Consider the following 16275-nt stretch of genomic DNA (forward strand, 5'->3'; position numbering starts at 1 on the left):
GCCTCATTAATTATAACCTGCTATGCTTAGTCACATACTGAAAACTTCCAAAAACACTGGAGGGTCTGTGGGAGGGTACAACCTCAGGACTGACTGTGATATTTTAGAACAGGAAGATCTTGTAAGTAACTCCCTTTAAATAAATTTTGTTTATTCTAATAAATTATGCAAATGTAAATTTGTGCCTTGGAGTTATAATTTTGGTCCTAACTTTACAAAACTTTGGTTAAATAGTGGGGGGAGGTGGATCCTTTATTATAATTTTTCCTTTATGTTCTATCACAAATTGTAAAAGTCCAGCTTTTTTAAAAAGGTTTAATATTTTTTTGTCTTCAGTATTCAAATAAGATTAATTAAAAAAACTACTAACAGTCCCCAATTTAAGGGAGCATATATCCATCCTGTAAACCTACCAGCTACTCAGCAATCTGTCTCAGCCTCACATTTTCTCACAGAGACCAAATTACTTGATCATTGAAAGGCTAAAACCTTTTGCGAAAGAAAAAAGGTAACAGGTATAATTTACCTGCTAATATAATGCAAAAATATTAATGGATTATGCCATGTTATCTCAAAACATAGTTTTTATTTTATTTTTTTGTTTTATTGCCTAGCCTTTTCATTTCTTAAATTTTAATTGAAACTTTTTATATCCCTTATTCCCAAATGGATTTTAGGCAGTTTACAATAAAAATCTGGCTACTAACAGTCAAGCCATTAATATAACATATAAGACAAAAATTCAACAGTGAATGGGAAAGGGAATGGGAAGAAAAATTATATAAGGAAATCCTCACTGAGAAAAGTTCAATAACTGTGTCTAAAGCTTAGTTCTGAATTTTGTAGTCATTGGGCTAAAGAAGGAAGATAATGGGTTATATAACTTTTATAGCCTAGCTTGTAAAGCAAAAACAAACAAATGGGGGAAAAAAACAGATCAATCAGCAAGAGAGATAACTTTTTGCCTACTCCTGAACTCTGGGAGAAATGTGTCCTAAGTATAACTACATGGGAAGAATGGAGCTACACAGTAAATGATATATCAAAAAAATAAATAAAATTTAATCAGTTTTTAGTAAAAAACAAATATATAATTTTCAATTGGAGTTCTTTAAAGACAGTTCAGGAAGGGGTTGTAGTAAATAATTAAATGTCTTTTTCAAGCATGAAAGCAGTATAAAACAGAATGGAAAGTGTAGTGTAAACTTTGGGGGTGAAAAAGTTCCTATTGTACCACTTTATTTAAATCAGATTATTATAAGGATTTGTTGGAAATTAAACTGAGAATGGCTTATAATAATTTTTGGCTGGGTGAAAGAATGTGAAGAATTCACATTTATAAAGTCATCTCTTAAGAACAATATCATGGAAAATATATCTATCCTCAACCAATGTATTATTAAAGTTTAAATTTGAGGAATATGGAAAGTACAAAGACTTAGAAAGAATTGTCTGTTTACTCAACCATAATTTCACCTCTCAGAGGCCACCAGCATTAACTTGCTGGCACATTATTCATCTTTTTTATTTTAACATTGTTGAAATTTCTTGTACAAACCATTTTTATCATATTTTCACTTAGCATTTTAGCATAATCAGGTATCCGCTTTCATAAGCTCTTTTTGAATATACTATATAATATATTTTTATTTTATATTTTATATATTTATATTTTATATTTTCACTTAGCATTTTAGCATAATCAGGTATCCGCTTTCATAAGCTCTTTTTGAATATACTATATAATATATTTTTAAGTGTCATAATGTGCTTAATCATTCTTTTGATGTTGGATATTTAGGTGTTATTTTTTCATTTTTCCCTATTACAGGTAACTCTGTAATCAACATATATGAATTATCTTAACTCCGTCAATATAAACAGAAAAAACATGCTGGAAATAATGCTAATTCCACTCCCTCCATTTTTACCCTTCCTAGTCTCACTCTCAAAACCTTCATCCTCTTTCCCAACCCATACCCTTCCTTTCCTACAACACTCATGTTAGACGTGGCTTATAACTTGGAGACAGAATCAGTTTTCAGCAGAGATCCATAGCCAAAATGGTTACTTACAACCATAAAACTGTTTAAAAGTTCTTGGCAGAGACTCTGTTTACAAAAAACACAAAACCTAAGTTATGATTTTGATCCCTTGTAACCCTGAAAAATAGTTGGTAGAGTTATTTGGGAGGAGAGGAAGAACACCTGTCACCCCATAGCTGAGCAAAGGGATATTTACTAGGTCAAAGTCTCCTATTTACTAGCCAACTGTGCTCGTTAACAGTCATCCACCAGCTTTGTCTTGGAAAGCTCTGCTTTGCCATTAAGATACTTCTGGGCTCTCAGGAAGCTTTACTGTAAAGATCAAAAACCGGAAGCCTGCAAACAAAAAATTCTCACAGAAAGTTTTGTTTGTTCTGTGATGTTTGTAAAATGTTTTGAGTTGGCTACTATCATTTTTTAAACAGGTAATTATAGATACAACATTGTATTTCTGGCTTCTTTGCGGAAGTTGGTTGACCTGGCTCCACATGCTCCTATCCTAATACGGCAACAGGAGAAGCTGTTCCCCTGGGACATCTGGACAAGGCCTACACCTATTTTGCCAGTCCCCCGTGGACATGAGTCTGTGACCGCTGCTATACTGGTTAGGGTTTCAAAGTAAAGGTACAGGGGAAGCACTCTTGGTGGCTCTCGTTAATCAACCATTCCCCACGAAGGCAGGAATCAGACTCTATTATATGAATAACAATCCTATTCTACTATTGAGCTACATGAACACATCACGACAAGTCTCTAGTAGACTTTAGAACTATAGGGTCACATCTTTAAAACTATGACTACAACCCTGCAAGACGGCCAAAGGCCTATATCCAATTCTCCCTCCTTCCGACACTAGCAGTGAGAATAGAATGCCTGGCTATGCATTAAAAAGTTCACTCCCATAAATGATGTTTTAGACATCCTTACATCCCTACATAAGCCAAAGAAAATCATTTTTAAAAAATCCTTTAAAGAACTCCTGAATTTTCTGGAAAAAAAAAAAAGAATTCCACCAACACTATAGTTAGTGTTTAGTTCTCTTTCTCGCTAATTAAAAATGACTTAGTCTTCCATTAAGGGTTTGATTATGCTATTAATAAATACTTGATTCTTAAATAGCAGCTTTAATATGGACATTAAAGCCCATCACATACTATCATGTCACCCCTGGACATAACCACTCTCCTTGGGTGACTGAAAGCAGACGACTTCATTCAATTTGCAACAAATGGAGAAGAGCAGTCTGCAATTTACAGAAATGCATGGGCTGGTCAATATGTCTGTTTTCTTATCTTAATGTGGTAGCATCATTTTAACATTAAATTAAAAGCAAACTTTGTAACCTTAATTTAAAGCATTGCCCATATTGCTTAGGTGAAACATACTTTTGTACTAAATAATTTTCTCATAGCTTCTCATTTCTTTCTTTTCATTACCCTCCTCCTCCCGATCCCTCACTATCCCCATTCCTTACAACTTCCTCCTTATTCAGTGGTCGGTTCTGTGCCCATGCAATGTCTTTGCCGAGGTTTAGAGGTTGACTGTGATGAGACCAATTTACGAGCTGTTCCATCAGTTTCTTCAAATGTGACTATAATGTAAGTAGAAAAGAATGGCTTCATCCTGACAGCCAGAATAGCACCTGTAAAATTGTATCATAATTAAGGCCTTGTCATTATTAATGCATTTTTATTCAAAGATGATGTCATTGTTTTCGGTCAATTATAATGATTGCTGCTATTTATCTTACATTTATTAAATGCTAGGCCCCACTCTAAATTATTCTATATATTCATTTATTTAGTCTCTCATAATAATCCCATGGAGTATTTAGATATATTAACTTATTTAGACCCTCATAATAGTCCTATTTGGTACTTAGTATCATCACATTTTATCTAAACAAAAGATGTCATCATTTATGGGCTACTAAAGAAAAAAGGCTGCCAGTTAAACTATTATATAGAGTTTTCTTATTCCAAGAACTGACATTTATTGAAAAAGCTCTTTTAGACTTTGTTGGAAACACTCTTATCTATAAATTAAAAAAAAGAATACAAGTGAAATAAGTTGGATAAAATATTCCCAGAACTTCACATTTAAAATCTAACTCTTCTAAATCACATTTGACTCAGAGATGTTGATGTTGTTTTTTTCCTAAGTAACTCAAACTTATGTATGTAAAAGAAAATCATCCTCATAATAAGTGGCTTGTTGATCCAGTACTAATCTGAATTCAGCAAACTTTATCTACACAGTCACACACATTTGGCTGAAACTTTTCAAAAGAAATCAGTGGAGGGTAGATATTTTAATCCAATGTTTTTGCTGAGTTTTTTGTTTCAGCCAGATGGTTTCGTGCCGTATGGCTCTGACTTTTGAGTATATGAAGACAAAATAGGAGTAATTCTTAAGTTTACAAATATGGGCAAGTCCTGCCTTTGCCAGCCCAAACCACATAACACAGCAACTCATAGGCTTGAAATGTAAGAGGCGCAGAGAGCTAGAGCTCAGAGTTCCTGTAGACAGTGGTGCCATTAAATTAACAAAGCCTGGGAGGGTTTACTCAATTGATGGTGACCTGAAGAATTTATCCAAATTGGTAACGAGCTAGGAATCTTACATCATGCAGGTTAAACCACAAAGACTTGTTTTCCAAAGGAGGCGACAATCCCACCCGAACTAAGGCTAGCATTCTATCCTATCCTCAAGTCACCACAGCTCTTTTTCATAGTAATTAGTCTTACTAGAAAACAATAATAATATTTTACTAGAATAAAATAATAATCTGAGGTTCTGTGGAGTTTCCATAATTTAAATCATGACTGGACCTGCTCAGTATAAAAATTGAGATGATTTCATTCTATTTTCAAAGAGAAACATTTATCACTCCCACTGCTTGTATCAAATTACCAGAAAAATCAGTCAAAGAATAGCCTGAGGCTGCCAGTCTCATTTTTCACTTTCTTACAAGTAAGAATTGAATCCATTCTTCTACAAATTAACTAACCTTTGCATAAGAAAGGAAGAGAGGGAGGGAACTGGAGGAAAGGAAGAAGATAGGAAATGACTAACCAGTCATTTGCCCCTAAAGAATACCCAAAGGCATTCGGATTCAAATAAAAATAAAAAAACGTTCTGGCTCAGTACATTCATACATACGTTCTTACAGCCATTTGTACAACTGTTCGTATATACATTCATAAAGAGGTGTGTGCAGTCCTGTGGGCCACCAGGTTTCAATCCTTGGTAGAGAGGAAAAACTGGGATGGGACAGCTCCTCGTGAAGACGGGCTACAGGAAAGCGAGGAAGAAGGAAAGATCCAAGATGACTTCAGGGTTTCCATCCTGAGTAATAGAGTGGTGGGAGAATGGGGAGGCTTGGTGACAGTAAGTGGGAAAGATTAGGACTCCAATTTTAGATGCCTTTTTCAACTTGAGGTTACCAGGTCAGTCAGTAGAAATTCTCAACAGGCATTTGGAGATGTAGAAATAAAGCTCAGGAGTTTGAGTCTGTAATACTTTATTTTTTGTTAAAAAATAGCGATTTCTTGTCCTTTGGGTTGAGCAGCTTGATTCAGGCTGTCCATTTCCACTTTGCTCTGCAGAACTCCAGCTCCACATCACACCTTGCCCCAGTCTTCATTAAATTCCATAAAGAAAAGGAACTGTAGGCTTTACAGCAAATACATTAAAAGAGTAAATATCACATTTTATTACTGAGCTCATTCCATATTTTGAATTGGAACTCTCATAGGGAAATGTCAGAAATGGACTAAATCATATATAAGTATCAAAGAAACCAATAATCCAAGTAATATTTATTGAAGTTGGGATTTTTAAGACATTTCACATAAATGCAATTGAACAAAAGAGACAGACAGATAAATATGATTATACGCATTGTTCTGGCTTCCTAAACATTAGTTTTGACTGTGTGAGGGCTGACTATAAGATCCTAGAATTTAATCACTAAACTATATAATCTAACTGTAAGAACTTTCTTTATCAAAACTACAGCTAGCTTTGACATAATAATTAAACTAGGTAGTTTCTCACTCTCGCACACACACACCACTTTGTAAAGAGTCAGACTTGGAATATTATATTTTAAAACACAAGAATTTATCATATTAAAAGTTTTTTGGCTTGTCCTATTCAGTAAGAATAACACCACCTACCTTTTTCCATTTCAACAGGGTATTATGAAAGTATGGAGAATGCTACTTGTTGAAATATTTGACATCATTTAGAAAGAAGTAGCCTATAAATCCCAGGCACTATTAATAAAATCAACTTTCTAAGAAACATTATTTAGGAACCCTTAAACGAGCTTTCCTTCCCTCCAGAGTAACCTTCCCACTCAGGTGCAATTAGCCTCTTCCTCTTGGGTTCTCTCAGAGAACCTCACTTGTGTTTCTTTGAAATACATCAAACATTCTCCCTTGCGGGTTGGGGTTCTAATAGAGCTAGACTGGGGTTCTAATCTTCTCTACCAGAAAAAGGGAAGTGCCATAAGCTCAGTGGGGACCTACAGCTTGGCTTTTCTATATCCTCCAAAGTTCCTAACAGAGTATAATAAGCTCTAAACACTGTTTGTTTGTTTTTTAATTGAAGTCACAAGAAAATAAATACAATAAAAATTAAACAAGATGATGGCCTTTTTAGCCCTGGGCTATAAAACTGAAGTTATCGTTCAAAGAAAACTCTCTATTTATAGACAAAATATGTTCTTTGTCACCCAAGTAGAGTATAAGCTTCTTAGAAGCAGTGACGTTATCCTTTTTTTCCAAAGTGCAAATGGAAGACATTCAACATATGTTGAGAAAATGAATGAATGCATGAATGAATGAACATATTTTTTAAAACACATTAAGCTTTTCATCAGTATTTTTAATCAACTACTCAGCTGTTTATTTTTATGCAGCACAAACATGTAGAACAGGTTGTAAAGCAGATCTGAAGATCCAAACGAAGTGAGAATGATAGTAGAACAGGAATTCATTAGCTGACATAAGGAATGAAAGAACGTTTAGTGATAGCCCAGCAGCTAAGCAGGATTTCAAGAGAGAGTTTGCAGTTAATCAGCCTTTGGCATTCACTCATTAAAAAACCACGAAGTCACTGGTACGTATAGTCCAGAACAGTGTTTAATTTTTTTTCTTTTCATTTCTGCCCCCCAAACCCTTTTAGAGATTTTTTTTCTATTTGTCCCCTCCTGTGAAATGTTAATATTACACATACAGTGTATATCTGTTTATGTATACTTGTTCTTCATCCATTTAAAAAGGTAAGATAATATTTTTTCCTTCCTTAAGACCCGGTTTTCATACCTTGAAGCAATAACATCCCCGTAGAGAATACATGGTCTCCCAGACTCTAGAATAGCATTTCTCAAATTAGATTCCAAAAATGTGTCCTGGGGAGTCTGAGAAACTATTTTGCTTTTAAGAAGTCTTCATTATCAAGTTTAGGCAACCCTGGTCCAAACCATCTTAACAACTAACATTGGTAGTGCCTGCTGCATGATGCTATGACGCTACCGTAACCCGAGTCCTTTTTGCCCATCAAGCATCTCCAAGCGTTTATCCTACAGAGGACAACCTCCACACAATGCAGTCTATTGCTCACTTAACAAGGAGCATCCGCTCTATCGAATTATATGAAGACAGTAACAATTGCACCATATTAGTACAGGTCATCTAGTACAAACTGATGCTTTCCCAGTTAAAGAGACAAAGGAAAGATTATATATGGTTCATGCAAGGGACTCCACCTGCAATGGCTTGGGTGTTCTGTTTGGTTTGGTTTTTTGCTTCTTTAACTTTATTCCTACTACCTTACATTGCTTTTCTTTAAAACATTAAAGGTTTAGGTCCTTTCCAGTACAACCACAATTATGTGGACCTGGTTTGTGTCAAGCTGCATACCAAATTGTGATTCAAGGGAAAATCTTTTCTATACAATTAACTAGAAACTGAAATGAAATCGCTTATGGAATAAAAATGGTTCAATTGTACTTACCAATTGACAGTTGCCTTCATAACTAATTTTAAAAGGAAGTAAAGGTAGTGGGATGTGAACAATGAAATATTGAAGAATATACAATTACCTAAGTTCTGGAATGCGCTTTAAACAGAAAACACTATTTTTATTGTCACTTCAAAACTGAGATGCTTTCTAGTGTCTTTTAAGTAAAAAGAGAAAAGGAAAATATAACTGACAGCTATTTTCCCAGTTTCCTTATTTTTGTATTTTGTTAGAATTACAATGTTGTAACCTAAATTTAAGAAAAGATAAATATCTTTTATAATACAAAACTAACAGTTAGACCTAGTTCAAATGGTACTATGGAAATGAGAGTTAACATCATAAAATAAAACATTTCCTGAAAGTTGGTGCTAAACCATATAAAGCTTATAATTATTTATATAGTTTAAAAGTAAAGAAAGAAACACTTTAAGAACCACAACTTATATTTATTTCAGGTCACTTCAGTGGAACTTAATAAGAAAGCTTCCTCCTGATGGCTTCAAGAAGTACCATAATCTTCAAAAGCTGTAAGAAAAAATTTAATTCCCCGTGGGAAAATTAACTCACATTGTTTTGGCCTGGCTCTTCCCACTTCTGCACAGACCAATACTATACCACTGCTTAAGTCGAATCCCTCCTTGGCAAATTCTTTACCTGTTAGCTAGAGACTACCAGGTAACTTTTTTTTTTTTTTGAGCAGTTCTAGAAGCCATTCTAGAAAAATCACAGATACTTATTCCCAAGGAAACTGGAGCACGTGAGCTATGAGTTCTCCTGCCATACACTAGCTTGTGAAGAATTCTCTTCCATATGTTTGCAAATTCAATCTCCACCTAAGAGAGCAAGTCATGGTGGGGGACTTAATTCCATTTTCATATCTGCCATGCAGGTCGAGTTTTATTTTCGCCTCAAGTAGTATCTGACATGCTAGATTCCCATTAGTTCAGCATTTTCGTGTATACTCCAAAAATCCATATGTTTACCTGCGATTCAGTCCAGCTCTGTGACTAAGTCATATCATACTTAAACTGTTGGGTTTAAATATCCTGTGCCTGAATCATGTTATCTAGACAACATCCCAGAATTCCTAGTTTCATTTGCATACCTATGTCGGTTTTAGTTCTGGTTTTACACTGAAGAAACCTCGCTCATAGATGTATATCTATCTGTACATTCTTCTTTAAGATAACAAATAGAAATAGAGCAAAATTGGAAGAAAAATTAATCTACTTCCTTCAATGAAATGCCCTCAAAACCCAGATAATCTGCAAAAAAGTATGTTTCATATTTAAAAATAAAAGTGTCAATAAAAATGACTTTCAAAACTTTATTCTGGATGTTTACCAATCAGCAGAGAAGAACTTTTCAAAATCAGGCCTTATGTAAAAACTTCAAGAGGATGCTCCCGCCTTCTATTTTCTGATTTTTAGAAGCTGAAGACTTTTTCTGATCTGTAGCACCACCTTATGTCCACATGTTTAAAAGGAGTTAGGACTCCAAATTTAAATCTCAAAATTAAGGTTTATGTAACACAGTAGTTTGGCATTTTTGCATAACAAACATCGAACTAATTTTTTTTAAGATTTTATTTTTAAGTCGTCTCTACACCCAACGTGGAGCTCACACCCACAACCCTGAGATCAAGAGTCATGTGCTCTCCTGACTGAGCCAGCCAGGCGCCCCAAATTACTTCTTGAACAGCCAATTTGTTTTAACTCATAGATCAAAATAGCCTAATTACAAAAAAATTCTGCCTGATTATTAGAGATAGAGCTTTGTTCAACCTCCATGCAGTACAGCCTATTAATCTTTAATCATTAAAATACTTAGAAACAAATAAACACATACTAAAGCTTCTCTGTGTATTAATGAGAAAGACGCATTCCCACAGCATGTTCCGTGAAATTGTTAAATGCATAATACATTTAATAATAACATTTTTACAATCAAAGTTAGGTTTTCTTGCATGTTGGAGAAATAAGGAATCCCTTTGAGTCAAAATTTCTAATTAACTAAAAATCTGTTCATACTGAGGGTGCCTGGGTGGCTCAGTTGGTTACATGTCCAACTCTTTTTTTTTTTTAAGATTTTATTTATTTATTTGAGAGTCAGGGGAGTCAGGGGAGAAGCGGGTTCCCCGCTGAGCAGGGAGTCTGATGCGGGGCTTGATTCTGGGACTCGATTCTGGGACTCCAGGATCCTGACCTGAGCTGAAGGCAGACCCTTAACCTACTGAGCCACTCAGTTGCCCCATGTCTGACTCTTGATTTTGGCTCAAGTCTTGATCTCAGGGTTGTGACCTTGAGCCCGAGTTGTGCTCTGCGCTCAGCAAGGAGTCTGCTGGAGATTCTCTCTCCCTCTCCCTCTGCACCCCTCGCCATCCTGCTCTTTCTCTCTTTCTCTCGCTCTCTTTCTCTCTAAAATAAATAAAGAAATCTTTTTAAAAAGATGTGTTCATATTGGTTTCTTCCTTATTGCTCCCAGTGTTTATAAAAGTATGTATGTAAACTTCAGAACACCCTAAGGGACAATGATGACCTGTATTCAGAACAAGAAGTGAGGCTCGAAGCCCTTTCTTTGTCATATCCTACAGCCTGGGGCCAGCACACACAGAGGTACAAAGCTTTGCAAGGGCGCATTTGATGCAATGGCTTGTGCTCTGGTACCTATTTCCTTTGACCTCTGGATAACCCGAAGCCAGTCATCCTGGATGACTTAGTTAACTATTTGAGATGCCTTCTTGTCTCGACCTGCCAGTCTAATTTATATTCTTCTAATCCTGAGTCCTTTCACTTCTATACTTTCCTTTGCCATATATACTCCTTATAAGCTTCCTCAAACACTTTTTGGAGCAAGGCTTGGGGTGTCAAATTAATATAATTAAAGCTGACTTGTTGGGCAAATTTGTGATTAACATGGAATATGATCCAGGGCCTTAAAGATATCACATACTTGAACTTTTGCCAGCTCTGTGCTAAACGCCAATCTTTCTATTATAGCAGGAAATGTTAAAAAGTCTGACTTCTGGGCCTGTTTGATTACTGAGTGCCTTACTGTGCATTAAAGGTTTACTTATAGAAAATTCGAATATTAAATTTTAACTATTACATGTTCATCTTTATAACTAGAATTTCCACATAAAACTTGCCTAATCATACATGAACTTAATAGCAAAACTAAATGACTTGATACCTAGTTTTACTAAATTATTGTGTTATGTTTACCTTTTTTTAATTTAAAAAAATGTTTATTGTGATAAAATACGAAGAATGTAAAATGTACCATCTTAACCAATTACAAGGCTACCTTCAGAACCATTAAATTCCTACTGTGCTACAAGCACCACCACCCATCCAAAGAGCTCTTTACATCTTGCAAAACTGAAACTCTGGTTTCATTATTTGTTTTTATAATTCTCTTCACAGGTGCCTGCAAAACAATAGGATTAGATCCATACCCATCTATGCGTTCAGAGGACTGCACAGTCTTACTAAACTGTAAGTACCCGTGCCAATTAGTCTGCCCATTGCAGAGCAGTGCTCCTGCCCCCAGCCGCGGAAGGGTCAGCGCAGCCCTGTGCCCTTGGGATTCCCACTCAGACAGGCTTCTGCTTGAGTCCTGACTTATTTCTTCACATCTTCATTAATACATCTTATTTTCTGGGGGTTTGTTGTTTTGGGATTTGTTTTTTTTAAACCAGCAACCTAATGGGTATGAAGTGGTATTTCATTGTAGTTTAAAAAGCAAAGCTTAACGTCGGTTTTCTCAAAGCTCCATTGTATTGAGTTTTACTGAGCAGCTGAACCTAACCTGTAAGAAGTAAGGGCATGGAGATATAACCAACAATCGCATAAATCAACAACTCCCTATATTTCTGTCTCTGCCCCTTGCTTTCTATTTTACACCACTTTTTAAAAAATCCTAATCCAAGAAACTCATTCCAGGCAGATTCCTAGTTTGTGGTATGAGAGTTTGGGGTTGAGGAAAGGCTGTCTAATCATTTTACTAGCAAAATGGAAGGAGGGCCTTGGAGACTCCAAGTCTTAAGAGTAACCACTTCTGCCAAGTCCTCTTCCTTTCTATCCCATCCCTGCTCTTTCTTGGCAAATCACCCAAAGTCAGTATTGGATTTGCTCCCATTAGACTCCTGACTATCTTTCTCTCTAATCCCCATGAATCTGTTCAAAACTTACTAAACCACATCTGCTTGGTTTAATGTTCAATGGATGTGAAAGATAGTCCAGACTTGGCTTAGTGTTCAACGGATGTGAAGAATAGTACCACAAATTTTAAAGTATCCTCCATCTCTTTCCATGGCTATTCATAGCACTGGAATATTGTCTGGATATTAAGGATGTCACATACTTCTAGGTTATCATAGAAAATCATTAGATTCCTGCTTTTCCTTCATCCATAAATATTCATTAGTCCTTATAGTGTATAAATTGTTCAGCTAGACACCATGGGGAAGTGGCCTAGGAAGATGAGTGAGACTGGCTACCTTCCAGCAGCTTACACCTTGATGTTTCAGGTAAAAGGCTATGCTACCACTAGAGAGAGGTGTGCCTCTTGCACTCCAGAAGCTTATGATCTAGGGTGGGGAAACAATACCAGTATACACACAACAATTAGAGATTGATCAAAGAGGTTACTTAATGAAATCCTAACCCTGTGTTGTTCAGACCAAAACTGCTATTAAGATTCACTGAAAGGGGTACCTGGGCAGCTCAGTCAGTTAAGCGTCCGACTCTTGATTTTGGCTCAGGTCATGATCTTGGGGTCGTGGGATTGAGCCTGGCATATTCAGGCTCTGTACTCAGGGAGGAGTCTGCTTGAGATTCTCTCCATCTCCCAATGCCCCTCCCCCTGCTTGAGCATGCATGTGCTCTCTCTCTCTCTCTCTTTCTCTCTAAAATAAATAAATAAAATAAATCTTAAAAAAAAAGATTCACTGAAATGAGTGACCCTTTGGGGTCTGGAGCAGTGAAGTATCCTTTTCCTGCACTCAGGAAAATAAACAGGACTGGACTAAACAGATGGGTATACGATGTGGGAGTGGGTCAGATGCCTTGTCAATCCCTTGAAGGAATTGCTATTGGCTTTTAAAGGAGATCCCTGAGGCACATGCATCCCAATGTTTATAGCATCACTATCCACAATAGTCAAAATATGGAAAGAGCCCAAATGTCTATCAAATGAGGAATGGATAAAGAAAATGTGTATATATATACAAAGGATTATTACTCAGCCATTAAGAAGAATGAAATCTTGCCATTTGCAATGATGTGGATGGAACTAGAGGGTATTATGCGGAGGGAAATAAGTCAGTCAAAGAAAGACAAATACCATATGATTTCACTCATATGTGGAACTTAAGAAACAAAACAGATGAATGGAGGGGAAGGGAAGGAAAAATAAAATAAGATAAAACCAGAGAGGGAGGCAATAGGGAACTGAGGGTGGCTGGAGGAGTGGGGGTGGCAGGAGGGGGTAAGTGGGTGATGGGCATTAAGGAGGGCACTTGTTGGGGTGAGCACTGGATGTTATATGTAAGTGATGAATCACTAAATTCTACCCCCGAAACTAACTTGAATTTAAATAAAATCTTGAAAGAAAAAAACAAGTAAACAAATAAATAATGAATAAATAAAAATAGATAAATAAAATTTAAAAATAAAGGAGAGCCCTGAGGCGGGTCCTGAGGAAGTGTTGTAGCTATTCTTTATCCTTCCTGTGCCTAAATGGGGTTCCAGGTTTACCAGGGAGGGGAAGAAGTGGCTCTAATACGGGGTGTCATCTCTTGCTATCCCTAAGCAAAAGTCAGACCTGGTAGGGACAGGGAAGACTACTGGCAGGAGAAATTTTGTAAGATGTCAACTCTAAAAACTGTCAGAATGTATCAGTGGAAGTAAAATTTGAGCTAAAACTTGCATATGAATCCTAGGCTGAGAGGAAAAAGAAAAGGAAAGAAATCAGAATGGTAGGCATGAATAGAGATGTTGTAATAAATAATATGTACTGAGCACTTAGGACATGCATTGCCTCAAATATTACAACAACCCAATAAAGCGGGTACTAATATCACCACCATTTTAGAGTTGGGGAAACTGAGGCTTTCAGAAGTTAACTGCTTGCTTGAGTTCACACGATTAAGAGTAGCAAAGCCAGGACTCAAATGACAGCAGGGTCAGAGCAGCGCGCTGCCGTACTAGAGGCAGGTAGAAATAAGCACAGGTAGAGGGCAAGGTCAAAGTGGAGCTGGCTCACTCTGCGGAAGGCTGAGAAGTGAAGTGGGGTAGGTAAGGCGGGGTCAACTCTTTGGTAAAGCATGCAATGTCTTTTTTTTCCAGAATAGGCCACGCCTGCCTCCCAGGTTCACCCTCTGTCTCTCTTCACAGCCCCTCAATGGTGAGGCTGCCCTGAAACACCTGGTGATCCCTTCACTTGTTGCCCCTCTCATACCCCTTGCCTTTGGATAAGCAATCTCTCTGCCTACAGTAACTCCTACCCATTCTTTGCTTTGCGAATGCCATCTTCATCCAAATCTCCATTCATCCAGTTGTGCCCCTTTAGGAAAGGCTTCTGTCTCCCGACTCCCCCACACCCTGCAGTCCTCACCCCCAACAAAGCCAAGTGCTTTCTCTGCTGTGGTGTCAGAACAATCATACCTTGTACACTCTCTCTTTTCCCCACCTTTCTATAATAACCTGTTCATATTCTGTCTTCCCTCTAGACTCAAAGCCCCTCAAAGAAAGTGATGATACACCTAGCACAGTGCCGCCCAGTAGGTACATGAAAGCAATTCGATGAGTAAAGGCATAGGTGAATGAATGAATAGAGTGATTTATTGATTGATTGACGATTGATTATAGGGGAACTAAAACCTAGACATGAAAAGGTAAGTGACAAAGAACTTTTAGAGACCCAAAAGAAGGGAAAAGCTGTGTTGAGAATAGCATATAAGAAAATCTAAGGTGGGTGATTATTGTTTTTCCTTTCTTTATTGTAAGATATCAAGAACGTAACATATTTGGGGCGCCTGGTCGGCTCAGTCAGTAGAGCACGCGACTCTTGATCTCAGGATTGTGAGTTGGAGCCCCACATTGGGTATAGAGATTACTGAAAAATAAGATCTTAGGACAGAAAAAAGAAGGTAACACATTTATTGTAATCATTTTTCTTTTTTCAGATATCTCAGTCATAACAGAATAACTTTCTTGAAGCCGGGTGTTTTTGAAGATCTCCACAGACTAGAATGGCTGTATGTTTAATTTACGTGGCATTTTATAGTATTAGTTTTTATAGTCTAAATATATAAATGAATCAATTTTTTCTTCTGGCTGGCAGGATAATTGAAGATAATCACCTCAGTCGAATTTCCCCACTAACATTTTATGGACTAAATTCTCTTATTCTCTTGTAAGTACTAAAAATTAAAGCAAATATTTCAATTGAAGGAAAAGACATGAATAAAAATTACCACGTTAACAGCATTAACTATGGAATTGTTAAAGCCCCAAAAAGGCCTTTCCAACTACAAACCATCTCTTAATCATATTCTATGAGGCTATTTTGTAGTTTTAATAATTTTATAAGATCTTCTATCTTCTAGGACATCAGCCCATCAAAACCGAATACAACCTTACTAGCATATTTTACTGACATAGTCTCAAGCACACCATTACTGCCCAGTGTTAATCTTGGTAAAGAAAAATAACATTCCTTGAAAACCTCCTTCTTACTACCCACTTTTGAAGGGCACAGGCTTTCCTTCAGTTACTAACATTGTTGCTTCCTCCACATGACAGCTATCATTTGTCGAATTTTATTACTAACAAGCACTTAAATATAACAAGACTTACAGAAAAAAAAAAGAGAAGGCAACTAATTTAATAGATTTTTGTGGTTTCACAAAGAATAACGATAATATCGTGTTTGACTAAAGATGAGGAAAGAACCAGAAAAATGTGACTTCTTTTCTTTCTTTTCTTTTTCAGGGCACTGATGAATAACGTCCTCACCCATTTGCCAGATAAGCCTCTTTGCCAGCACATGCCAAGACTGCATTGGCTGTAAGTTGATGAACCTTTTCTGAAAGAAGTCAACTAACTTTCTTGTTTTGCCTAGTTCATTTTGGATATGGGTTTTTAAAAATGACAGGTTGTTAATGCCACATCACATTTCCTCTAATTACTTT

General features: G+C 36.7%; 1 protein-coding gene across 15 annotated transcripts in view; it reads left to right on the forward strand.

The window, feature by feature from the left end:
• Positions 1-16275, forward strand: part of RXFP1 (relaxin family peptide receptor 1) — a 100212-nt gene that overhangs the window by 52966 nt on the left and 30971 nt on the right. For 9 of the 15 annotated variants that reach the window (XM_026499554.4, XM_044384395.3, XM_044384394.3 and 6 more), the window contains 6 exons: positions 3538-3643; positions 8534-8605; positions 11504-11575; positions 15268-15339; positions 15426-15497; positions 16076-16150. In XM_026499554.4, coding sequence (XP_026355339.2) covers positions 3538-3643; positions 8534-8605; positions 11504-11575; positions 15268-15339; positions 15426-15497; positions 16076-16150 — 469 coding nt within the window. The remainder of the gene's footprint in view (positions 1-3537; positions 3644-8533; positions 8606-11503; positions 11576-15267; positions 15340-15425; positions 15498-16075; positions 16151-16275) is intronic. The other 6 variants (XM_026499555.4, XM_048212152.2, XM_048212153.2 and 3 more) reach the window with 1 other exon arrangement.

The sequence above is a fragment of the Ursus arctos genome, unplaced genomic scaffold (genome assembly GCF_023065955.2).
Source record: "Ursus arctos isolate Adak ecotype North America unplaced genomic scaffold, UrsArc2.0 scaffold_11, whole genome shotgun sequence".
In the NCBI taxonomy this organism is placed as follows: Eukaryota; Metazoa; Chordata; class Mammalia; order Carnivora; family Ursidae; genus Ursus; species Ursus arctos.